The sequence below is a fragment of the Plecotus auritus genome, assembly GCF_963455305.1.
Source record: "Plecotus auritus genome assembly, chromosome: 3".
Lineage (NCBI taxonomy): Eukaryota > Metazoa > Chordata > Mammalia > Chiroptera > Vespertilionidae > Plecotus > Plecotus auritus.
The window spans coordinates 66596980-66624083 of record NC_137772.1 but is presented as its reverse complement, the minus strand read 5'-3'; the positions used below and the strand labels follow the sequence as shown (position 1 = coordinate 66624083).

At 40.5% G+C, this 27104-nt stretch overlaps 2 protein-coding genes across 4 annotated transcripts in view; one reads left to right on the top strand and one right to left on the bottom strand.

Moving 5' to 3' along the window:
* BORA (BORA aurora kinase A activator) overlaps positions 1–19102 on the top strand; it is a 35643-nt gene extending 16541 nt beyond the window's left edge. Inside the window, exons 6-12 of the mRNA XM_080662743.1 lie at positions 148–213; positions 766–822; positions 1235–1461; positions 2286–2418; positions 5816–6426; positions 17694–17825; positions 18750–19102. Coding sequence (XP_080518869.1) covers positions 148–213; positions 766–822; positions 1235–1461; positions 2286–2418; positions 5816–6426; positions 17694–17825; positions 18750–18845 — 1322 coding nt within the window. The 3' untranslated portion in view covers positions 18846–19102. The remainder of the gene's footprint in view (positions 1–147; positions 214–765; positions 823–1234; positions 1462–2285; positions 2419–5815; positions 6427–17693; positions 17826–18749) is intronic.
* Positions 19103–20995: 1893 nt separating this feature from the next.
* The window catches only part of DIS3 (DIS3 homolog, exosome endoribonuclease and 3'-5' exoribonuclease), a 44939-nt gene continuing 38830 nt past the window's right edge, over positions 20996–27104 (bottom strand). For all 3 annotated transcript variants that reach the window (XM_080658610.1, XM_080658612.1, XM_080658611.1), the window contains 5 exons: positions 26611–26825; positions 26338–26506; positions 26054–26212; positions 25265–25387; positions 20996–23392 (listed from right to left, as the gene is read on the bottom strand). In XM_080658610.1, coding sequence (XP_080514736.1) covers positions 23309–23392; positions 25265–25387; positions 26054–26212; positions 26338–26506; positions 26611–26825 — 750 coding nt within the window. In that variant the 3' untranslated portion in view covers positions 20996–23308. The remainder of the gene's footprint in view (positions 23393–25264; positions 25388–26053; positions 26213–26337; positions 26507–26610; positions 26826–27104) is intronic.

Sequence of the window (27104 nt, the reverse complement as noted above, 5' to 3'; positions counted from 1 at the left end):
CAGCCAACTGAGCCACAACTGCTGCGCAACAAATAAAATTTTTTTTTTTTAAGTTTCCACTTTGTTCATTTTTTTACTCCAGAAAATGTAACACTAAGTAAATGAAGAATATAAAATGTAGGATTTTTCACTTAAAATGTTTTACAGGTATTAACATAACTAATGAATCTCCAATTGGAAGAAAGCTGACCATCTATTCTGAGAAAAGCAATGGTGAGTATGAATATATTCTGAAAAGAAGTACCTTGCACATTAAGCTACATTTAATTTTAAATTCAGTTCATTTGATAACAATACACTGGCATTGAAATTGCTTATTTTTTTTATGAATGAGCTATATGAGAGCTGTCTTTTAAAATTAATCAGAATAGATACATCCAGTCATGTTTTAGAAATAGCAAGTATGTTGTTGTTTTTTTGTTCAAAGCATAGGAATTGAGTTCTGATTTTGAAAATCTTTGTGTTTTTTTAATTTGTTAATATTGGGAGACTTATCCACAGATATAGGCTGGCTTACTTTTTTATTCAAATGCCAGGAGAACAACCAGGAGTTAACTTGATCTATTAACAGGTTTATATCAGTGCTAGCAAGTATGGAAAGCCACTTACAAGAAAATGACATATTACATAAAAGAATGCATAAATGAATTGAGTTTAGCTGGAACATCATGGGGAGATGGTTGATTGGGAACCACATGGTAAATTGTATATAATATGCTTGCATGATTTATCCATGTTTGTATTTTTGTATCTGCTTGTTTCCAGCTGCTTGTCAGACATTGCTGTCTCTTCCTGTGGATTTTAATTTAGAAAATGTATTAGGTATGTATTGTTCTTATTTAAACCTTTAATAACTTGAACAAAAGGTTTTGTTTTGATGGGTTATTATAAATGGAAATATGTGGCAGTGCCTCTTTCAAAAGAAGTGGGGAAATCATACTAAAATTTCTTTTTTTTTTTAACCTGCCCTGAATAAGTGAATTTTACTATAGACATAAACTATTTATGGACGCATCTTATTGGTACTACTTATACTAATAATAAGCACTCAAAAAAGAAGAAATAATTTCAGATTTTAAACATTACATATGCCATTAAACTTTGTCCTATTTTTTGAAAACAATTCAAATATATAGTAGTACATGGTGGTTTTTAAAAAATCAGATAACTGAAGTCTAATTGCTCTTCAAAGTAACTATAGCTTTGCCTTTTATTCTGTTAACCTTAAATGTAGGTGACTATTTTAGAGCTGATGAATTTGCAGATCAATCTCCTGGAAACCTCAGTTCTTCATCCCTCAGAAGAAAGCTATTTTTAGATGGCAATGGGAGTATCTCTGACTGCTTACCTCCAGCTTCTCCCAGAAGTCGTCACAGTAGTGCTCAAACATCACTTGAAGTTTTTTATTCAATAGATTTATCTCCTGTACAGCGTAGGAGCCCTGTGCAGACACCAAGTTCGGTAAGAAGTGTATTAAAATGTGGTTGGCTAACTTTGCTATAGATATACTTGGATCTTGGTTGCCTGTATTGCACTTGAAAAATGGCCATTTGGGTTCTATATTTCATAAGGATTATGTTCACATTTTGTCATTAGTCAGGAATGTTTTTGGTCATACTTTCAAATTTTGCATTTAGAGGTATATAGGATAACCAAATTTATCATGCATCTCAAAGAATTTCAATGTAACTTTTTTTCTCAATTATGTAAGATTTTTAGTACAACACAACTGGATTGGCATTAATGGAGTAATTGAATTTAAATTTTTCATAAACAGCTGATTAGTATGAAATATAGTGGTTTTTTTGAGCCCAGTGTGTGTGTGTGTGTGTGTGTGTGTGTGTGTGTGTGTGTATTATATATTATATATTATATATTATATATTATATATTTTTAATATATTTTTTTATTTTTTACAGAGAGGAAGGGAGAGGGATAGAGAGTTAGAAACATCGATGAGAGAGAAACATCAGTCAGCTACCTCCTGCACACCCCCTACTGGAATCGAACCCAGGACCCTTGAGTCCGCAGGCTGACGCTCTATCCACTGAGCCAAACCAGTCAGGGCATATTTATATTTTTTGACTAGCATATTCTGTTTCAAAACTTTTCTAGCTATCTTCTTAGCTGTCCTTGCTACAAGATGCCTTGATTTTGGTATCTGTACTTTGGGGAATGACCAGAGTTTGCATGATCTACTTTATAAATGTGTTTTGAAGATGAAGATGCATATGGCATAATAGAATTGAGGAAGAGAACCATATAATTTTTTGTTTTTATCATAGGGGCAGTTTTCTTCCAGCCCTATTCAGGGTAGTGCAAAAAAATACAGTTTGGGAAGTATAACCAGTCCTTCAACTATTTCTTCACCCACTTTCTCACCAATTACATTTCAGATAGGAAAGACACCACTCTCAGGTATGTCTCATAATAGCAATTTAAATTTTTATATTGTCAATTTTTGTTATTGTAGAGGCTCTGTTTAGCTTGTTCTAACTATAGGGCTCTAAATGACTGCTAAGCTTTTAAAATTTAGAAACTTTTTTTTTTTTTTTTTTTTTTTTACAAAAAGAACAATTTAACTTCCAAAACAGTGTCTTGGCAAAGTTCTTCTCTAACTGGTAAATTCAGATAATTTGATTAATAGTATTTATATCAAACATTCCTATAAAGGGAATCAAAGAAAGATGGCAGTTTCAGATACAAGTGGGTTTGATTTTGCTTCTGATATATAGCTTCACACTTTGTTAACCGGATATTCATATTTTGCAAACATATATTTGAGTAAGGTTTTTAAAGAAAATATAGTATGGAAAATTTCAGAGAAAATATTTCTCTTTGCAGTTTGTCAGTTTCTCTGGAAAAGATGATAGCACTTTTTGAAAATTATTCACAATAGAAAAAGCCTATTCATAGTAAAGAAAATTGGAAAACTGAAAATGATGTATTTTGTTAGTTTTTCCATTGTGTGTGTGCGTGTGCGTGCGTGTACCCATGTGAAGAGTCACACATGCACAATTCTCTATCTTGCTTTCTTTGCAAAGCATTTTATTATGAATTTTTTCATAGGTCATTTATTGTCTGAAACCATGAATTTGAATCACTGTGTAATACTCCATTTCATGGATGTGGTATTTGTTTTCAACTGTTGGTAAACATTTAAATTGTTTCTAATATTTTTAAATAACATAACTATTGATTATCTTTGTTTATACATCATGTTGTACATATTTATATCCTTAGTTAATTCTCAAAAGTGGAGTCATTTGGTCAAAAGGGTTGAATATTTTTAAGGCTTGATGAATTTCATCAAATTTACTTCATAAAAGGTTGCATCAGTTGAAATTTTCATCAATAGTGTATAAGAAAGTCAGTTTCTCACCATCCAGAAACACTGGCATTAACATTCTTTTTTAAAAAATCCTCACCCAAAGATATTTTTCCATTGATTTTTAGAGAGAGTGGAAGAGAGAGGGAAAGAGAGAGAGAAATATCGAAGTGAGAGAAACACATTGATTGGTTGCCTCCTGCACGAGCCCCAACCAGGGCATGGTCAGGGAGGAGCCTGCAACCGAGATATGTGCCCTTGACCAGAATTGAACCCGGGGCCCTACAAGCTACCCACTTATCCGAACTGGCTAGCACTTTCTTTTTTTTTTTTTTTTTTTTTTTTTTTTTAAATATTTTATTGATTTCTTACAGAGTGGAAAGGGAAGGGATAGATAGTTAGAAACATCGATGAGAGAGAAACATCGATCAGCTGCCTCCTGCACACCTCCCACTGGGGATGTGCCCGCAACCCAGGTACATGCCCTTAACTGGAATCGAACCCGGGACCTTTCAGTCCGCAGGCCGACGCTCTATCCACTGAGCCAAACCGGTCAGGGCAGCACTTTCTTTTTGAAGTTTCCTAATTTGGTAAATTACAAAAAGTACCCTTACTGCTTTAATTTTTTAATCTCTGATTATTATGACTTTGAATTCTTTCTGAATGTTATTGGTCACTAATTTTGGGGTAGGAGATTATTATTTTAGTAAATTTCCCAGTCAATGTTTTTGGACCTCAGTTGACAACCGGTGACTGAAAGCACAGAAAGCAAAACTGTGGATAAGAGAGGTTACTGTATTTCATTTATCAGATTCAGCTGTTAATTTGTAGCTGTCACATGATTTGTCCAGTACCTTCTTTGTATATGGACAATCTATCTATACTAATAAAAGGGTAATATGCAAATCGTGGTGACGCCCTCACACCGTAATGACCAATCAGCAGGAGTTTGGATGCGCAGCAGGTGCGGGTGGGCAGGGCTGCGTGCATGGCGGGGGATGTGAGGCTGCATCCTCTGCCCGGCACCGGCCAGGGATGTGACGCTGTAATTGTTTATTTATTAATAAATTTATATATTATTTTCATATACATTTTACTAATTTTCTTTCATCTCTGACACTTCTATCATAGAGAAAGGGCAAATAGCAATATTAAATATTTCCTTTAATTCCCTTTTAATGTGCACGAATTTTGTGCACTGGGCCACTAGTATTGTTATAATAGCAATATGCTTGTGAGGAAATAATTCTCAGGGAGTACTCTTTAATTTAAAAAGAGAGAGTGCCACAGGTAGAACCTTGTCTTATTGAGACACATTCATTTGTGCTATTGGGTTTGTTTGTTTTTCAATTACAGTTAACATTCAATATTAGTTTCAGATATATATCATAGTGGTTAGGCAATCATATACTTTAAAAAGTGTTTCCCCCAATATTGTCAGTACCCACCTGGCACCATACATAGTAATTACATTATTGAGATATTAATTACTACTTTCCCTATGTGTGCTTTATATCCCCATGACTATTTTGTTACTACAAATCTGTACTTATCAATTCCTTCACTTTTTCACGTAGTTCCCCAAACCCCTTCTCCTCTGGTAACCATCACACTGTTCTTTATGTTTCTTTGTTCATATTGTTCTCTACATTCCATATATAAGTGAAATCACATGGTATTTGTCTGACTTACTTCACTTAGCATAATACCCTCTAAGTCCATCCATGCTGTCACAAATGGTAAGGTTTCATTTTTGTTTATGGCTGTATATATTTACTCGTCTGTTGATAGGCACCTGGGTTTCTTCTATATCTTAGCTATTGTAAATAACAAAACAAAAAGATAACCTACTTAATGGGAGAAGATATTTGCCAATGATACATCCAATAAGTGGTTAATATCCTAAATTTATGAAGAACTCATACAACTCAACACCAAAAAGATGATGTTTTTATCCAATTAATATATGGGCAAAGGACCTGAATAGACACTTTTCCAAAGAGGCCTTATAGGTGACTAATAGACATATGAAAATATGCTCCACATCACTAACCATCAGAGAAATACGAATTAAAACCATAATGAGATATCACCTTACACCTGTCAGAATGGCTATCAGCTATAAATCAACAAACACTGTTGCTAGGAATGCAGATTGGTACAGTGACTATGGAAGTTCTTCAAAAAAATTAAAAATATAACTGCCTTATGACCCAGCAATTCTACTTCTGGGTCTATATCCAAAGAAACCCCAAATACTAATTTGAAAGTGTATATGCACTCCTGTGTTCATTGCAGTGTTATTTACAATAGCCAAGATATGGAAGCAAGCCATGTGCTGTTTCTAACAACAGAATTTTACTTCAGTAAACAACACAACTGTTAATAGGAATCTATTTTTTCTGTCATGAAACCTGATTACCATTTAGGAATGGCTTTTCCATTTTTATGATTTTATGATATAATTTTTCCCTCCCAATCTTTTAGAACAAAGGAAGCTTACCTTTCATTCTCCTGATGCTTCATCTGGAATAAATTCTAATGGGATTAGTAATCCATGTATCAGAAGTCCTTACATAGATGGCTGCTCACCAATTAAAAATTGGTCTCCTATGAGACTTGAGATGTATAGAGATGGTACTCAATATCGGACCTCACTGCTTCAAATACCTTTTACCCTTGAGGCTCACAATGAAGATGAAGAAGATAAAGCAAATGTTCCTTCCACAGATGCCTCATCACCTGCCATGGACACTACTGGCATCCACCTGCGGCAGTTGGATAGCGATGCTTCTCCTCATGGCACACGTTTAGTAGTGACTTCGATGTCTGTTACACAAAATCAGTCCAGTGCTTCTGCAAAAGTCCTAGCACTGATGCAGGATGTTGAAAGTGAGAGGGAGAATAACACTGTGGATATGGTTGATCCTATAGAGACAGCAGATGAGAACACTTGGATAAAGGAGCCGGTGGATAATGGGAGTTCACCCATGACTGATTCCTTGAGTGGGATCGCCTTCAGTATTGAAAACTCTCATATGTGTATGTCACCTCTTGCAGAAAGCAGTGTAATTCCTTGTGAAAACAGTAATATTCAGGTAAAGTATATTCATATTTTGTAGTTCTTTACTTGCTCCCTTGGTGTTCTTTAAGCCTTTCTAAGACTGTGGTAAGAAAGAAAATGCATTAAATGTGAGGACTATAGCATTTATTTGGAGTAGGAAAGGATGAGAGCAGAGAAGAAATCAAGCAGCTCTGTTTTTTTAAAGAAGCAGGAGTCAGGCACCTTCTCAGGATTAATCTGTCATGTGGATTTCAATTTCCTATATAGCATTTTTGTATTTTGAAAATGCAGTTGTGGATTTCCTTTGTATTATTTAGTGAGAAAAAAGTTGAGCTTAGAGCACTTTTATGTATTTTTTGGTACTTTTTAAAAAAATGTGATTTCATAACCAACATTTTTAATTTTATAATATCTGATAACAGGAAAATATGATTCATTTGACTTCATAGCCAGCACTTACTTTCAGAAAGCCACTTGTTGCATTAATTGCCATATTCTTTGAGCTAAAAATTTTGAAAGAACTTTAAAATAATCAGAAAGGCAATTATTACCTGCCTTTTCATAGTAATAATGCTTAGGTAATTCTTACTATATGCCTAATATAATTCTGAGCACTTTGCATATGCTAATCCTATCTAATAAAAGAGTAATATGCAAATTGAACATCACTCCAACACACAAGTTGGCTGCCCCCATGTGGACAGAAGATGGCCGCCACACAAGATGGTCAGCAGGGCAGGGCAGTTGGGAGGGAACCAGGCCTGCAAGGGAGGGAAGTTGGGGGCGACCAGGCCTGCAGGGAAGGGCAGTCAGGGGGGACACAGGCCTGCAGGGGAGGGCTGTTAGGGGTGACCAGGCCTGCAGGGGAGGGCAGTTAGGGGCAATTAGGCTGGCAGGGGAGCAGTTAGGCATCAATCAGGCTGTCAGAGGAGTGGTTAGGGAGTGATCAGGCTGGCAGGCAGAAGCAGTTAGGGGCAATCAGGAAGGCAGGCAGGCGAGCAGTTGGGAGCCAGCAGTCCTCGATTGTGAGAGGGATCCCAGATTGGAGAGGGTGCAGGCTGGGCTGGGCTGAGGGACACACACCTCCCGTGCACGAATTTCATGCACCGGGCCTCTAGTTTGTTTATAATGTTCACAACAATCTTGTGAAATAGGTGAAAAATTATCCCCATTTTACAGATGAGGAAACAGAGGGTCAGGGAGGTTAAATAAATTGCCATATAGCTAGTAAGTGGTAGAGCCAAGATTTGAATCCTTACACGCTGGCTTTAGAGTTCATATAGTTTAATCCAAGTTTATACTGACTCATAGCAATAACTACTACTTACGCTGTGTTTCAGTATGCCAGGCACTCTCATTTAATTTTCACAACAACCCTATAATGCTTTAGTGCTGTCAGTTTTGGCATGCTAAAATTTAAAACTCATGGAGGGATTCTAAATGACCCCAAATTAAATATAATCTTTTGCTCATATTTTTGTGCCTAAACTATATATCCTGACTTATAGGATCATTGCTAAAAAAAATAAAATAAAATGCACTAGAATTACTTCTACCAATTTAGCTTCTAAAGTTGGTTCTTAAATGAAAAAGCAAATACAAACCTGGTTTTAAAAGTATTGTGAGCTTATTTTTCTCTTTTTTTTTAAATTTTATTTATTTATTTTTAATTTAATAAATCTTTATTGTTCAGATTATTACAATTGTTCCTCTTTTTCCCCCCCCATAGCTCCCCTCCACCTGGTTTCCACCCCACCCTCTGCCCTTACCTCCCCACCACTGTCCTCATCCATAGGTGTATGATTTTTGTCCAGTCTCTTTCCGCACCCCCCACACCCCTTTCCCCCTGAGAATTGTCAGTCCACTCCCTTTCTGTGCCCCTGATTCTATTATATTCACCAGTTTATTCTGTTCATCAGATTTTTTATTCACTTGATTTTTAGATTCACTTGTTGATATCTTGTATTTGTAGTTCATAATTTTTATCTTTACCTTTTTCTTCTTCTTCCTCTTCTTAAAGAATACCTTTCAGCATTTCATATAATACAGGTTTGGTGGTGATGAACTCCTTTAGTTTTTTCTTATCTGTGAAGCTCTTTATCTGACCTTCAATTCTGAATGATAGTTTTGCTGGGTAGTGTAATCTTGGTTGTAGGTTCTTGCTATTCATCACTTTGAATATTTCTTGCCTTCATAGTTTCTGTTGAGAAATCAGCTGACAATCGTATGGGTGCTCCCTTGTAGGTAATTAACTGTTTTTCTCTTGCTGATTTTAATATTCTCTCTTTGTCTTTTGCTCTTGGCATTTTACTTATGATGTGTCTTGGTGTGGTCCTCTTTGGATTCCTTTTGTTTGGGGTTCTGTGCACTTCCTGGACTTGAAGTCTTTTTCTTTCACCAAGTGGGGGAAGTTTTCAGTCATTATTTCTTCAAATAGGTTTTCAGTATCTTGCTCTCTCTCTTCTGGCACCCCCATAATTCCAATGTTGGTACGCTTGAAGTTGTCCCAGAGGCTCCTTACACTATCTTCATATTCTTGGATTCTTTTTTCTTTTAGCTTTTCCGGTTGAGTGTTTTTTGCTTCTTTGTATTTCAAATCTTTGACTTGATTCTTGCGATCCTCTAGTCTGCTGTAGGTCTCTGTATAATATTTTTTATTTCAGTCAGTGTATGTTTAATTTCTAGTTGGTTCTTTTTCATATCCTCGAGGGTTTCGCTAAATTTATCGGCCTTTTCTAGAAAATTCTTGAAAAACCTTATAACCATGGTTTTTAACTCTATATCCAGTCATTTGCTTTCCTCCATTTCTTTCATTTGTGATCTGTTTCTTTGTATCTGCATTTTCGCTGCTTCCCTGAGTTGGTAGAGTAACTTTGTGTGGTAGGTGTCCTATAGGGCCCAGTGGCTCAGCCTCCCCAGTTACCTGAGGTGGACACTCTTGGTGCACCCCTTTGTGGACTGTGTGCACAGACTTGTTGTAGTTAAGCCTTGATTGTTGTTGGTATCACTGGGAGGAATTGACCTCCAGGCCAATTGGCTGTGAGGATCAGCTGTGTCTACGCCGGGAGAACTTCTGTGCTGGAGACAGCCTTATGAGACAAGATTTGCAAAATTGCAAAAGCCTCTGTGCTCAGCTTGGATTGGGCGGAGTCTCAGGGCTGAGCAGACAGCCTTGGTTTCCTGTCAGCCCTGCCCTATGAGGCCCCTGGGTCTCAGTGTCCCTCTGTAATTGCTGCAAGCACCTCTGAGAGAAAGCCGCCCTCGAGTTTCGCCAGCTGCCAAACAGTCCAGTTTCTCCCCCAATGAATTTGGATTCCCAGATTCTCGCCCAGAACTGGAGTTCAATGTAGTTGGGAGCTTCCGTCTTCCCCCTGCTAGAGAAAGCCAGTGGCACACTCAGCAGTCAGTCCTCTCTGCATGCAGTTGCGCACGCGCCTCCAGACCTCTGCCTTTCACAGCTCCCCTGAGTGTCTGTGCGCTCCTCTCTTTTCCCGACAGTCCAGACTCCACCTGTATAAGTCTGGGTCCCCAGGGTCTCGCCCGGAACTGGGGTGCAGTGCAGTTGGGAGCTTCTGTCTCTTTCCCACTAGAGAAAGCTAGCCAGGCACTCAGCTGCCTGTCCTCTCCGCACACGTATCTCCATACCTCAGCCTTTTGCAGCTTCTCTGAGTCTCCGTGTGCTCCTCTCTTTCCTTCTAGTTGTAGAATTTCCACTCAGCCAGCTTTCCTGTTGTCCGGGATGATGTCCGTGCTGTCTTTTAGCTGTAGTTTTGAAATTGTTGCGCGAGGCAGCAGTTTAGGTGTTCACCTATGCCGCCATTGGCCTTATTTTTAGGAGATGCCCCATCACACCTCTGCTGCTGCCACTGCCGGCAGCACAAGTCTTGGCTGGCCCTGTTTACCTGAGCCCCAGGCGGCCCTGGGTGCCTGGGTAGCCGCCATCAGAGGCTAGCCTGCACCTCGGGCCGGCCCTTGGGGGCTGAGGGGACTGGGCACCACCACCCTGTGGCTGTGGGCACTGCCATCTTTGAGGGTGTGGCAGTCAATTAGCATATTCCCTCCTTATTGGCTGTGGGCACTGCCATCTTTGAGGGCGGGGCAGTCAATTAGTATATTCCTTTCTTGTTGGCTGTGGGCACCACCATCTTTGAGGACGGGGCAGTCAATTAGCATTTTCCCTCCTTATTGGCTTTGGGTGCTTCCATCTTTGTGATGCTGGAGGGTCAATTAGCATATTCCCTCTTTATTAGATAGGATTATAAAATACTTTCATGAAATATACCATCCTAGCCATTGGAAGCCTCTCTCTGCTAAATTTTCATCCACTCTAGGAAGAGGATGAATACCTGCAGGGATACTTCAGTTCGTTTTGGGACTTCTCATCCTATATAATAAAGAGCTAATATGCAAATGGTTGTCATGCCCTCACGCCATCACACGTTCACAGCTCAGACACTCAACACTGGGAAGAGAGGAATGGGGACCAGCCAGGCACAAATGAGCTCAGGAGAGAGGAATGGGGACCAGCCAGGCTGTGGCCCGGGAGAGGGACAAGCCGCCCGCCCCACAGTCCCAGGTGCCAGCGTTTGCATCTGTGGCCCAGGAGAGGGACAAGCCACCCGCCCCGCAGTCGCGGGAGCCAATGGCTGCACCTGTCCCTGCAGCCTGGGAGAGGGACAAGCCACCCGCCCTGCAGTCCTGGGCACCAGTGCCTGTGACTGCGCCCAGGAGAGGGACAAGCTGCCCACTCCATGGTCCCAGGTGCCAGTGCCTGTGGCTGCAGCCCAGGAGAGAAACAAGCCGTCTTGCCCGCGGTCCCAGATGCCTGCGGTTGTGGCCTGGGCAAAGCCGTCTGCCCACAGTTGCCTGCGGCTACGGCCAGCCTGGATGAAGCCCGTCTGGGTCCTGGGTTCCTGTGGCCAGCTAGTGGAGGGAATCCTGGGTCCCAGGTGTGGGGCGAGGCAGAGGTGGTTAGGGGCAATCAGGCAGGCAGGCAGGCGAGCGGTTAGGAGCCAGTGGTCCCAGATTGTGAGAGACAGTCGGACATCCCCCAAGGGGTCATGGATTGGAGAGGGTGCAGGCTGGTCTGAGGGCCCCCCCCCACCCCTGCCCCTGTGCACTGGGCCTCTAGTACCATCATAAGCTTCTTCCTGTATTGAGCAAAAATATGGTTCTTTGTTGACAGTTTCAATTTTACCCTTTATTCCATATCAATCATTTTGTAATTTTAAAATGTTTTCATACATTCTTATTTTCCTACGAAAGAGTAGCTTTCAAATGTGAAGACAGACATATTTTCCCAGGGTCTTTTGACTTGCTTTATTGTGCATAGGTTGGCATCCATGTATTGTACACTGCTACCATCCTGGAAAATCCCTTCACCATGCTGGGAATCCCCTTAACCTCTCCTGTGTTCTGTATTCTGTTTTCTATTTTCCTCTATTCTCCTTCCTAGTTTATTTCTCACTTTATTGGAACACATTTTTCTGGTAGCTTTCCAAAGACAAAGTACATTTTCCAAGATACTAAATTGCATGTCTGATCATGTATTCTTTGTTGTCTCACATTTGAGAATCCTATCTAATAAAGAGGGAATATGCAAATTGACTGTTACACCGTAACAAGATGGCTGTGCCCACAGCAGAGGCAGGGATTCTGTAACACGAGATGGCTGCACCCACAGTGGAGGCCGAGTTCCCTTAACAAGCCTTATCGAGCAATCATCAGGGACCTAAGGCTGTATGGCACTGGGCTGAGGCAGGGGACCTGAGGCTGCACCCCGCCCCTGGTGGGGCTTGACAGGGGACCTCAGGCCATGCCCCCCGCCTGGCAGGGCTTGACGGGGGACTTTAGGCTGCACCCCTTGCCCCAGCGCCAGGCCGGGGAACCTTAGGCCTCGCCTCCCACCCCTGGTGCCGGGCCGTGGGACCTGAGGCCATGCCGGGACCTCAGGTCGTGCCCCCTCCCCAGCAGGGTTTGACAGGGGACCTCAGGCTGTGGCCCCCGTCCCTGTGCTGGGCTGGGGGACCTTAGGCCGCCCCCCAACCCCAGCGCCGGGCTGGAGGATCTGAGGCTGCACCCCCTGCCCCAACGCCAGTCTGGGGGACCTGAGGCTGTGCCCCCCACCTTGCAGGGCTTGACAGGGGACCTCAAGGCATACCCCCCGGGCCGGCCGGGTCTGGGTCTCGCACAATTTCAAGGCACACATGGGTGGGTGGGGACTTGACTCTGGTTCCCATGGCGCGCCACAGACTCTGACAGGAGGAAGATTTTCATATACACTTTACTAATTTTCTTTCATATCTGACACTTCTATTATAGAGAAAGGGCAAATAGCAATATTAAAATGTTTTCTCTAATTCCTTTTTAACATGCACGAATTTCGTGCACCGGGTCACTAGTTTGTAAATAATTGTCCTTTAGACTTTGAAGGCATGGTTTCATTGATTCTGTTCGGTATTGCTGGTGAGAGATCTGAAACCACTGTAATGCTTTTATCTTTTGTATACTAGTATATCTTTTCAACCCCCACCCCCTCCCACCACCCCCTAGAACATAGGATCTTTACTTTGTCCAGTGTTCTGAAATTCTAGTGATTTTTTGGTGTGGGTTTCTTTTCATCAGTTATCCTAGGTACTCAGAGGGCTCTTAATGGTAAATTCATGCCCTTCACTTATTGGCTTTTTTCTTGTAATATCTTAGATTTCTTCTCTGTTATTGTCACTGTTATCTCTGGAACTCCTATTGATTCTTCAATTTTTGAAAAATTTTTCATTATATTTTTTATCTCATTTTCTAACTTTTGGGAAGTTTCCTCAATTTTATATAATAATCCTTCTGAATTGGGGCGGCGGGGGGAAAGAGGGAGTTGTTTAGTTTTGGTATTGTTTTTAAAATGTATGGCATGGCTAGCAGAGCGGTGCATGGTCTGGCCTTGGCCTTATTTTCCAGCCTCATTTTGTTTCCTTCAGTCTCTTTGTTTCAGTCCCAGTGGCTTTCCAGAGTTTTGAATAGTCATGTTCCTTCTTGTTGAAGAACCTTTGCATGCAATATAGAATTTGTTCCTATCTCACTTTACCTACTTAACTCCTATTTATTTTTTAATTTACAACTTAACGGTCATGTCATCAGAATAGCCTTCCCTGGTCACACTAGCCGACCCATGTCTCATAATGTGCTTTCCTAATTCCATGGACATTTTGCATTCTTTGCAATCAGACTATTAATCCAGTAATCATGTGTTTCTCTTTATCCCAGAAGTTACTAAAAACAAAACAAAACAAAAAAAAAACTTGGCATGTAACTTGGCATGTAATAGCTGCTCATTAAATATTTGTGGAATGAAAGCCTAATGAGTGCATATATAAGTTCAACCAGAAGGACATATAAAGTGAGAACAATGGGCCAAGGTTTAGAATCCTGAGAAAAAATTGAGGGAATGGATAAAGGAAGCAGAGCCCCTGAAAGAGACTGAAGACCAGCCAGAGAGTAAGTGGGGGATTCTAGGAAAGCAAAGTGTGATGGAATATTTTATGGAGGAAAGAATACTTAGTAGGTCCTACTTCATTTTATTGTGTTTCTCAGATATTGCATTTTTTTACAAATTGAAGGCCAGACCCTCTATCAGCAAAAAGATGACAATCGCTTTATTGTGATACTCACTTTTATGCAGTGGTCTGGAACCAAACCTGCAATATTTCTGAGGTATACCTGTACCTTCAAAACAAAAGCAAGGGTTGTAAGGCTTGAAAAGTGGCTGTTGGATTAATAAAAGTAATTTGGTGAGTAAGCAACCTCAAGGTCGGAGGTAAAAGGTAAATGGAAGGAAGGTAATGAAAAATATGTGTCGATAACTTCTGTGAAGACCTTAGAGTTATGATAGCTAGGGAGAATATTACACTCCAAAACTACATTTTTGTAGTTTTTCTTTTTTGTCACTTTTACTTTAGATGGGAGAAACTAGCATATTTATATGAATGAGAGATGGTAAGAGTGAAAAGAACAAAGAAAACTAGGAATTGGCAGGATAATTAATAATAGGTATCGGTTATGTGTCCTTTTCAAGTATTTTATGGTCAGAATCTATTCCTCATGATAATTTACAGCAGATGTAATAGATGTCATCTGTAAAACAGTGATCATTTTATATATGAGGGAGCTGAAGCATAAGATGGGATAGAATCTAGAGCTCTGGTAGCAGGATTAGCAGAGGTAAACCTTCCACTTTTATAGGAAGAGGGCAGAGAGCAAGGATGGGTGTGACTGCAAGTATTTGGAGCTAGGGGCTGGGAGAGTTCACATGACTTTAAAGAACATGGGGAACATGAGCTTGGGGAACCCAGATGGCAGATTTCAGTTTCTTTCCCAGCTATTCTGTCAATTTCAGAAAGTAACTTCTTTGAGCTTGTTCCCTCTTATTTAAAAAACTAAACTCCCAGTTGAACTCCTGGTTGAGGGGACAATTTGCATATTAGGCTTTTATTATATAGGACTAGAGGCCTGGTGCATGAAATTTGTGCACTGTGGGGGGGAGTCCCTCAGCCCACCCTACCTCCTCTCACAGTCCAGGAGCCCTCAGGGGATGTCCTACTGGAGTGGGTAGCGGGCCTAAACCGCAGTCTGGCCTCCCTCTGTGGGCTGATCAGGGTAAGGCGCCACCCCCATCACCCCGTTGCTGCTGCCACTGCTGGCCGCCAAGGTGTTTTCATCAACACAGACTCCAGTCCCTTCACCACAAAAAAAATGACAACTTTCTTTAGGCGTTTTCAAGATGTGTCTTTCATAGGATATGACATTTCTTTTTCTTTCTTTTTTATTCTCACTTGAGGATATTCTTCCATTGATTTTTAGAGAGTGTAGAAGAGAGAGGGTAAGATAGAGAGAAACATCAATGTGAGAGGGACACTTTGATCGGTTGCCTCCTGCATGAATCCTGAGCTGAGCCCCGGCCAGGGAGGAGCCTGCAACCTAGGTACATGACCTTGATCACAATCGAACCCGGACCCTGTGGTTCACAGGCCGAGGCTCTATCCACTGAGCCAAACTGGCTAGGGCAGGGTATGACATTTCTTAGCCCCTCCAGCAGTGGACCTTCGTTTTTCCCTCCAGGAGTGTGGTGGAAAAACCCTAGATCACCTTCTTGGATTCTTATTCCCCAAGTTATCAAGAACACTGCGAGAGCTTAGCCAATGAGCGGTCAGAAAAGATGTTTCCTCTACAGCTCACATGCAGAGGTGGGCCTGCTGGGGCTTGGCGGCAGTGGCAGCCTGGGCACACCCCCCTGCCTCTCGGCTCCTGCTCCCGGGGCTTCTGGGGCTGGTGGCCTGGGCACGCCATCTTGCCTCTCCACTCCCGGGGCTGCTGGGGCCAGGCGGCAGCAGCTTGGGCACGCCCCCCCTGCCTCTCCACTCCGGGGTTGTGCCATCCATGACTTGCCTCACAGCGCAAGCAGTCCCCTCCCTCCCATCTGCAAGTACAACCTCTTCCTGAGCTGGTCGTGACTGTTATGACATCCCCGCTAATTTGCATATTACTTCTTTATATATATATATCGATGGGGATGGTAGTAGGATTATAGGATAATGCTGTGATCATTGTGTTTAATGTGAGCATTAGTTTTCAATAAGTAATGAGAGACTGAGTCCTCCCTGAAAGGTAGCAAGCAAGCAAGAGGGACAGACAATGATGAGAATGAGGAGGAAAGGGCTAGAGTGCTGAGGCCAGATTTCAAGGAACACTTGGTAAGCCACAACTATTGTTAGTTATGAGCCTTGAAGGTTTATAGAAAACCACATCTGATTTATGTGGGAGAAAAATAAATTTAGTAACAATGTGTAGCATGACTGGTAGTAGAGACACCATGTATAGGCAGCACAGTCCAACTGGAAGAATATAAATATTACAATCAGAACTAAATTTGAACGGAAGTTATTTATGGCCGGTGGGATCTTAAGGCAAGATCCACTTGACAATGAGTAGAGCATGACTTGTTAACCTTTTTTGAGCACCTCATCTTCTGAGCTTTAAGATGATGCTGATGCCTACCTTTTTGTCTGGTGAGTAAGGAGATGATCTGTGTGATCTAGTTGATGCATAGTAGGCATGACAGTAGCAGAAGTCTTGATGAGAGCAGTGGTCAGCCACCATCTTATGGGTATCATTAATCCTTCCTCCAGGGTGGGACAAACTCTGGTGTGCCGTAGTTGCTCTCTACTGGACAATTAACTTTTTCCTTCATATATTCAGTTATGTATTCAGTTTTTAGTTTATAAGCTATTTACTTGGCACTGATGAATAAAAGGAAGAGTTATTGGCAGAGTCTCTGGTGGCAATCTGATAATTACATTTTTGACCAAATAGATGCAGAAGATAGCAGAACAGGGTGTTTCCCCTGGGATGTAGTACAAGATTTTTATTTTACACATCACAAGGGTTTTGTTCAAATGGAACGTGACTCCGTAGTGAACACATACACATCCATCCCTGAAAACTGGAAACATTTTTCTTAAGATAGAATGCACTTTCTCAGGTAGTCTAATGCTTGTGATGGGGGTGAAAGTACCCACTTTTCCCTTCCCTCTGATCCTAATTTGCAAAAACGGGCTTAAGTGCAAGGTGAATCCTTGTGGGGTTTTGTGTTGTTTGGTGCTCAGCAGGTAAATGCAGTGTGTGTAGTAGACAGGAACTTGGGAGCCTGTCTTTATTACCTCATTTTCCCTGACATTGTGAAAGTTAACCTTTCTGAGTCTTAGCTTCCTCATCTGTAAGAGGGTTGTAGTAAGGAGAAAATAAGAATGGTATGATATGGAGTGCCATATAGAAGCCCTCGCATTTTTTTAGGCACTCAATAAAAATATATGTACCAAAACTGAAGTTTAAATACTCATAAAAGTAGATTGTATTTAGAGATGCAACCAAGCCATTTGGAGACAAGCTTGGTAAATGAGTTGGAGGTGAAATTGATTGTAATCCTCACTTTCGTCTACTGAGTGTAATCACAAGGTAACAGGAAAGCATGTTTAGTGGCGTATTCACTGATTCTAAAGAAAATTGCAAAATAGTAAAGTGACTACTTTGGAGAACCAGTTCTATGTAGAACTATCTTTTATGTTTATATATTACTTTTAGGTTTCATTCACTATGATCAACTATTACAGTTGTGATAGTGTAACTATTCACTTAAATATTTTTAAATAAATTTACTTAAACATAAAAGCTCCTCAAAGTAAATTTTGTGGATAAGTGAATTAGTTTGCAATGTTATTCTTAATGTGTGTTTTTCCCCTTCCTCATTCCTGTCAGATGGATAGTGGCTATAATACACAGAATTATGGAAGCAATATTATAGATACGGTTGGGGCAGAAAGTTACTACAAAGAAAACGATGCACAAACTTTGGAAGTCGAGACCAGACCTCAAGTTTTTAATATAAAGGTATGGAAAAAAACAGAAAGCTTAATGTGGTTGTAGGTCCTAAGTTTTCACTAAATGCGACTTTTTTCTACTTTTTCTCCTCTATTTTGCTTAAAATTTTGTTGACTATCATGTTTATACCTAATCCTTCAGGTCATTTAATAGCAGGTGAAGATGATTTTTAAATGGAAACACTTCGTTTTCCTAACTCTGCTTGTTAGTGTTAAAGAAGAGGTTGGAAAGGGAGAATTAGTCCTACTTTGGAATTGGTCCTTGAAATCAGTTCCTTAAAACTAATTGGGAATAGGAGTAGAAGGTGCCAAAGAGGAGGAAACTCAGAGGTTTTTGCCTCTAATATTGTCTTAAAGCCATATGTAAAAAAGAATTTTTATTATGAGAGGGAAATAGTACAATTGAGAGACTATGCATCAAATTAAGAACATTCAAAGGTAAAGGCTCTTCAAATTCAAAAGCCTATATAGATTTTGGATGCTAAATGAGAACATGTATCATATATTCTAAGTACTTACAATTTATACAAAAATATACCCTTGATGACATTTACTGAACCTTCTAGATAGGATGGTTGTAACTGTATGTTCACATTTGAAGAAACCCATCGTAATTTCAGGCATTATCAGGAGAATCTTTAAATTTTTGTATGCCAGTTTAATAAACACAGTAAATATCAGCAAGTGTGCTACTGAAGAGAACTTTCCAAATGAGAGTTAAGACTTAACATGGAGCCACAACTACAATGGGATTGTAGTCCGTTTAAAAATGAGATACAGGAAGTACTTTTTGATACTAAATATTGATTAGTAAAAAACCCTATCTTCACTGTCCCTTTAGAATCTACATTTGGGTTTTTAAAAGTTCTCTTAATAGCTGCATCCTCAAACAGTCCTATTTAAACTGAAAATAAGGTATTTTCTTCATTCACAGCAAGACCATAAGACACAGAGGTGTTGGATGAAAGCAGCAAATCCTCAATGCAGCAGTCCACAGAGCACCTCTCTCAGAACCAAAGACTATCGTTGAATAGCTCCTTGCTTATTTTTTTTCTCGCTTATTATTTATGATCATTATTGGGGAAAATTGCTTCAACTAACAAGCATAGCTTTTTTTCTTTCCCTCCTCAATGTGACAAATCAAGGACTTAATTTAGTGACCTAGAACATCAGAAAAGCACCTGGAGCTTTCAACAAGTTGCTGAAGTACAAGTTTATTTTTTGTCAATAAATATTTTTGTACTAACCTTGAGTGACGTGTTTACAATAAAAAACTTAAGAACGTTGACTGCTCTATCCTACTCTCATAACGGGGAGGAGGGAAGGCCTCGTCTCTCCTGGTGCTTGTGGAAGTGGGGTTCTTGGGGTACTGCTGGAGTAAGAATTCCCAGAGGCCCCCACAGGAGGATGAGATACGATAGAAAGCTTTATTTCCGTGGAATTACACCCTTGGGTTTCCTAAGTCCCCTTTCCCTTAGTCCAGTCATAAAAGAAGTGTAGCTAGGACTTCAGTAGAGCTAAAATCAGAGCCAGTGTCAATGTCCTTTCTATGATGGAGCTAGGTGCAGCCCAGCAACTGCCTAGCTTAGCTTATTTCCCCACTGTCCATTGTATATGGGCTCCCCATGGCCCTGGGCCATAGAGGCGAATGCAGGGGAGCCAAGAGAATGTGCCAAGAGCAAGAAGAGAGAGAACTCCTGTTTAGGCCATTATGTATTCCCAAATTTTCAGGCACTTGCAGTGGCCACACCCATTCTGGTTAATTTCTGTTCCCAGGTGTAATGAACAGATAAGCACCTTCCCTGTGTCACCCAACTTTACTGGACATGCGGCTATCTTCTCTTTGTCCAGTCCCTTCCCCCAATGTTTTGCAGGAAATAAGCTGGTGGTTTCTGGGGAGTGAAAGCTGCAGCTTCCTGGTAAAGCTGTGCAAATGACATGCCTACAATGTCTTGACTTCCCTTGGCTCCTTTCCTATCTTATATAATAAAAGGGTAATATGCAAATTGACTCTAATGGCAGATGAACCAAGAACGACCGGTAGCTATGACGTGCACTGACCCCAGGGGGCAGACGCTCAACGCAGGAGCTGCCCCCTGATGGTCAGTGCTCTCCCACAGGGGGAGCGCCGCTCAGCCAAAAGCCAGCTCATGGCTGGCCAGCGCAGTGGCGGTGGCAGGAACCTTTCCCACCTCCACGGCAGTGCTAAGGATGTCCGACTAACAGCTTAGGCCTGCTCTCCTTAGTCAGACATCCCGAGGGCTCCTGGGCTGCCACAGGGCTGACTGCCAGCTTAGGCCTGTTCCCCCGGGGAGCGGGCCTATGCCATCAGTAGGATTTCCCCCCAAGGGATCCACTGTGAGAGGGTGCAGGCCAGGCTGAGAGACCCCCTCCCCCCTAGTGCACGAATTTTCATGCACTGGGTCTCTAGTCATTAATAACTAGCTAATTACAACGGTATCACTACAGGGTTAATGAACTGCTTATTAGTAAGCCTTACTTACTGCACTTAGTTCTGAGAACATGTGGAACTATGCAAGTACAGATGAATTTAAATTTATAACCTATGTGAAAGAAGTAAATCTGATTTAGATACAAAACAAATTTATCCAAGAGGTAGGAAGGAGGTTAGGCAGGTTTCTAAAATTTCTCATTTTTGGACTCTGTTCATTTCTTTGTAGAAATTCTTAGTTCCAGTGATAACTGGCCTAGTGACTACTTTAAAAAGTGTAAATACTAGAAAGGTAGAACTACCAGCATCTTCATATTATATATTACTATTTTCTTTAGTGGATAAATGTGGATGCGCAGAATATTCTCCATCCCTAGGGTAAAGACATCCTTTCCCAAGTCAATTTGGCTAGGGAGAGGAATAGGAACATGGTAGAACCAGGATCAACGGTAGGAACTGGGTGACAATGGCATTCCTGTTAGGGCTTTAGACCTAGGAAGTAATAGCTGGGCAGATATATTTAACTAACTTGTAAAAAATTTGTATTCATAGTGGAAGTAGACTGGCTATATCAGGGAATATTCTTTACCTTTTGAGAATGTATACTCACATTTACAAATCGCCTTTTAAAAATTATCTGATTCATAAATGAGTAATAATTCATGTGCAGCCCTAGGAAATAAAGACCTAGTAACTTTGTGTCATTTTGCCTTAATTTTTTTTTTTTTGCACCTTTTATCACAACCTTCCAAAAAATATTTCTTGAGGAAATTAAAAACGGCAGCAGAGTAAGTGGATGCTGCATGGACATGCTCCCAGGAACAAAAAATATTCTTACTGAGTACTTAGCTCCTCCTGTCACCCAGCACACTAACCATTAAAGTCATTAGCCACTAGGTCCATTGCTAAGATACTGCATTTGGAAGTTGAGTCCTTAATCACATAGGTTTTAAATTGATATCAACTTAAGACTATTGCTATTCTTAAGAGTTCTAAATTCTAGGGGTAGGAGCTTCCCTGGCTATGTTTTTGTGTGAGTTTTTTTAATAGCACAAGTGAAGAAACAGTGAACAAAGTAGTGACTATAACTTGGATTCAAATACCACCTCTGTCACTTAACTACTTGAACTAGGCCACAAAAACCTCAATCTTCTAATCTGTTAAAGAGATAATAGTCCTACCTAACAGGGCTTCTTAAGTAAAATATTCCAAGTAAGCTACTTAGCATAAGAACTGGCACGAGTAGCATTTTAGATAACCACGGCAAAGGCTTTGAAAGGTTGAAAAGGTTTCTGGACATCTTGAACTACTCAATAGGGACTAATGCCTGAATTAGGCCTTCCTCATAAATGAGACGTAAGAGAACAAACTTGGAAAGATGGACATAAGGTCAGTTATAGCCTCCTTGCTTTACCAAGAAGCCTCCCTTTTCCTCTATTGCAGGTAAACTATGGTCCATTGGCCAAGAATTTTAAAGTAGTTTGGGGAGGGAGAAATCAAATGGATATTTGATGACACATGAAAATTATGAAATTTAAATTTGTGTCTATAGGGTTTTGTTGGAACATAGCCATGCTCGTTTGTTTACATAGTCAATGGCTGCTTTCACATTTTAAGAGCAGAAGAGTTGAGTACTAAGGTTGTAACAGACTACACGCTAGCAGATCCTTAAATGTCTGGCCTTTACAATAAAGCTGTTGACTTCTGCTCTTGTCTTTGTCCATTACTTGGACCCAAGACAACTCAAAGCTATCTTCCTTCAACTGAAACAATTTCTGCCTCAGTGAATGGATGTTTTCCTCAGTAACAGGACACTGGAACAAATCATTTAACAATTTCTGAGTGCTTAAAAGTACACACTGTAATTATTCCCACTTAGTATACCTCTGACATATATGCCAATCCTCTCATTGTGCCACAAGTTCCTTCAAGGCACAGGCAGTTAACTGGTGATAAGCCTGGTACATTGTAGGTACTTTAGAGATTGAATAAGCCAAGTAAAATGTTTTAAGGTAACTATCTCAAAATATTTTTGAAAACACCAATTTATCATTACTAATTTTTGTGGTTAACAAGGGAAGTAGTCACTCTGACACATCAAATTGTAAAACTTCAATTTGTTCCCTTTAATATTTATTTACACAATCCCCCCTTTCCAATGTAATCTGATACATAGTTTAAAAGCCATTCATTACCTACTTTTTATTTTATAAGTAACATGATGTGACATTTAAAATACTCTTCAGTCTTTCTTTGGTTCCCAATACCTTATTTGGGGGAGATATCTGAGGTGAAGGTCAAGAATGATGAACACTCTTATTACCTAGTACAGTGGTCGGCAAACTGCGGCTCTGTTGACTAATGAGTTTGCCGACCACTGACCTAGTATGAAGCAACTATTTTTCCAGTCTTGCCTTCCTACAATATCCAACTCCCAAACACATATAGCTGTTCAAGCATCATTTAGGAACTGCAGGAGGCTTTCTAACAGCACATAATGTAAGTTAGGTAAATTAAAGACAGCATAGATTACTGAATTCCCAACAGATCTTAATTGTCTTGAAATCCAAACACTGCCATACTAAGCAATACAGCTTTCAAGATTTAGATAGATTGTTCTTTACTTCTAAAAACATTCTATTTTTCTCCATAGGGAAATGGTAGTTTTTTTCTATCAATATTAAATAGTTAAATCACTTTTGCAAAGTTAATCTGCTCTTCAATGAGAGGATGAATGCTCCCTTTAAATGATCTTTACAGATCCCTGAATTTGCTATCCTCACTGTTTAAGTGATGGATATTCAACTGAATTTTCCTGCATAAATAGCTTTGTTCAGTCCAGAAGTAAAATAGTATGATGGGACAGACACAGACAACAGTTCAATAAAAATGTAAATTTTTAAAATTAAAATGTACTTTATAAAAATAATAAATTGTTTCACACACTTCTTAGGATAAGAAATGTCTTCTCAAGTTTTTTGTTGTTGTTTTTAATTTTCTTAAAAGGAAACCAACCCTTGAAATTTTTTTGCTGGCTATAGCTACTTTTCAAGCTTCTTCTTCTTTTTCTCTGGTTCACTGATGTCCATGTTTGAAGTATCAGTAGGAATACTTATTCCTGGTATCTAAAGTAATACAAATGGGGGAAAATTAGGTTGAGTAAAAGTATAAAATAAGGAATAAATCTCATTCTCATTTCCCCTTTCCCGACTGCTACTTTCAATTTCAAAAGGATATAGGGATAGAGGGGGGAAAAGGTTTTCCATACAAAGTATATATTTCACACACAAGGTAACAGTAGTTCAAAAATGTTAGACATGTTAACACATGAGAAATAAGTCATTTGGGAAGTGTGTGTTTAACACGTCCAATTATCCTAGCTGAGCCACCATGACTGTCAGCATCAGAGCAGGTGTGTTGGGGCAAAACAAAAGTTAAGAATCAATGTCTTGTCTTCAAAAATGCAACTTCAAAACTGATAAAACTGAAAATTGGCTAGGCGAGAGATCTCAAAGAGCTCTGATTTTGGTACCAACAACCTCAGAAGAATCCTAAGTAACTAGGACCTTATGGCCTAGGGAGATCAGTGAGAAAATAGGAATTGCTATGCAAATATTTGTCCTCCACATTTAAAGAATTCCCTCTATCACTAAACAGAAATAACTTATGACTATATCTGTCTTTCACAAAATACACTGAGTGGCCAGATTATTATGATCTCTGAGCATAATAATCTGGCCACTCAGTGTATATCCTATCTAATAAAAGAGTAATATGCAAATTAACCACTCCACTACACCCACCATCCACGCCCACTAGCCAATCAAGAGCGAGTATGCAAATTAACCCCAACCAAGATGGCTGCGGCCACGGAGAGAGCAGGAGGGAGGCTTGAGTTTCCCCAGCAATGGAGGAAGCCAAGCTTTCCGCACACCCTGTCCGGCCCAGGCCTCCACTTAAGACTACATAGTTTCAATTATAGAAGTTAAATAAAGCCCAACAGAAATGGCTGCTGCCACGAAGGGAGCAGAAGACTTGGCTCTGCTCCAGTCTACAAAGTTTCAATTGTAGAAGGAAGATAAACCCCAGATACCAGGGCCTCCGCTTGGGTCGCCAGGGGGCATGGCCGGCCTGCAAACCACCACAGGACCCCTGCCCAGGCCACCCCACACCCCAAGGGAACCCCCACCCTGATCTGGGACACACTTCAGGGCAAACCAGCTGGCCCCCACCCGTGCACCAGGCCTCTATCCTATCTAATAAAAGAGTAATATGTAGATTGACCATCACTCCAACATACAAGATGGCTGCCCCCATGTGGTCAAAGATTCTGCCCCCATGTGGACACAAGATGGCCACCACAAGATGGCCAGCAGGGGAGGGCAGTTGGGGGCGATCAAGCCTGCAGGGGAGGGCAGTTAGGGGTGACCAGGCTGGCAGAGGAGGGAAGTTGGGGGCAAACAGGCTGGCGGGGAGCAGTTAGACATCAATCAGGCTGGCAGGGGAGTGGTTAGGAGGTGATCAGGCTGGCAGGCAGAAGCGGTTAGGGGCAATCAGGAAGGCAGGCAGGCGAGCAGTTGGGAGCCAGCAGTCCTGGATTGTGAGAGGGGTCCCAGATTGGAGAGGGTGCAGGCTGGGCTGAGGGACACCCCCCCCCCCCCCGTGCACGAATTTCATGCATCGGGCCTCTAGGCCATTATAATAAAAGGCTAATATGCAAATTGTCCCCTCGACCAGGAGTTCGATCCGCAGGCAGGCCGGCCAACTGCCCATGTCCCCTCCCTCTGGCCAGGCTGGCCAGACCCCACCCATGCACCAGGTCTCTAATTAATATATATTATATATATATATATACATATACACACACACACACACACACACACACACACACACGCACACACACTGAGTGAACAGATAGTTATGCGTTCAGAGATCATAATAATCTGGCCACTCAGTGTATATTCCATTACAACATAGGCAGTATAAGTTCGTTTTACCTGTGGTTCAACCAGGGACATTCGAATTTTCTGATGCTGAAGATTTGACGAGTCTAACATGATTTTCACTTTAACTTTATCAAATATATGGAACACAGTATTTTCTATTTTAAGTGAAGGTATCTAAACAAGAGACATTTTGCAATGTTTAATTACTTTTATACACTTTAGGATTTCTTCCACTTCTTTATAGTTTACCTTTCATATTAATTAAAAATTTTACTTCAATATTTAATAACATGTTCAATATAACAAAACACTAATCTAGTAACCTCACATAAATGTAAGCTACCATACTTCCTCCTTTCATTAAGATGGTCCCAATATAAATAAAGAATAAAAAAAATGGTCCCAATATATATTCATTACTCTCAGGAGTCTCACCAGCAAATTGTAGAGAATAATACACAAAGGTACTGATGGCAGAGATTATTGTTTTGTAATTCTACCAAGGTTAGGGAAGTAGGGAATGTGTCAGATAAGCGACATTGGAAACAAGTTAAAAAATTCCCTTCGCTGAGCTCTAAGCAGTCATTTATTTATTCCTTCACTTTAATCTGTCTCTGCACCTAAGGAAAAGTGTAATTCAAGTTTTCTTTAGAGAGGGAAACTTTACATGGTATAAAAGAAACCATGGCCAACATGTGTATGCTGGACAATATATTGAGAAACTGAGTATAAGTGTTTGGCACAATTAAATTCTGCAGGGTACAAAAAATAATTTTACCCTTTATAGGTACCATGTGTAACCTATCAAAAAAATAAATAAAAACATTAGAAATACTATACCTCATCATCATAAATAAGCCGTGACTTGGGTTTGTCCTTTTCTTCAAAAAAGACTGTGCCTTCTAATCCATATTTTGGAATTAACACCACAATAGCATTTTTTTTCACAAAAAGAATATAGGCCTCTTCACTTACTATTCCTTTGCTTTTGAAAAATAGCTATAAAATAACATACAACCTTATTAAGAATTGTCTTAAATATTTTTAAGTGAACAAAACAATTCTGAAAATAAATTAAAAATAAACAAAACTTCATCTCTCCTATTATCAAGAGAAGGGAATACCTGGGTATGAAAAGCCACTGATGCACGTTGGGCATATTGAGCCATTTTGTGCCGAAAATTGAGATTTTTACATAAATCTGCAAGCTTATGTTTGTCTGTCAACTCTGGATAAGTACAGTCAGCCCCGATAGCCACAGCCAACAGCCGATGAACAATGATGTCCGCATATCTAGATATATAAAGGAGAAACAAGAATTATGCGACATTAGCATTAAAATGTCTTGTCAAAATTAACTATTTTCTATTTCCTTTCATTTCAAAGAGAAAAAGTACCTTCTGATGGGTGAAGTAAAATGTGTGTATATTGGGGATGCTAAGCCGTAGTGATGAAAATCATTATCCATTCCAGAGCAGAAGTACACAGCTTGCATCATGCAGCGAGTGGCTAATATTCTTAACAGAGTGTTTAGATATGGGAAAGTAGCAGAATCAGCCCGATCCAAAGAGTCAGCCAAAGCCTTGGCAGTATCAGTTTTAACTTCCAAATTCTGTGAAAAAGAGGAGGGAAAGAGCACTATATTTTAAAATCAGTACCATCAAGTATCCATAATATAACAAATTGAACAGATAAGTGTTTGTTTCTGATCAGATACATGTTTATACCTTTTATCCTTCACCTAGGAAACTAAAAATAAATTTATAAAAAATGTAATATGCTAATTAGACCGGATGTCCTCCCGGACATCCTTCCGGATGACGCTGGGGCTGTGAGGGAAGCCCAGGTCCTGGGTGCCTGCTGGCGGCCAGAGGGAAGCCCAGGTCCCGGT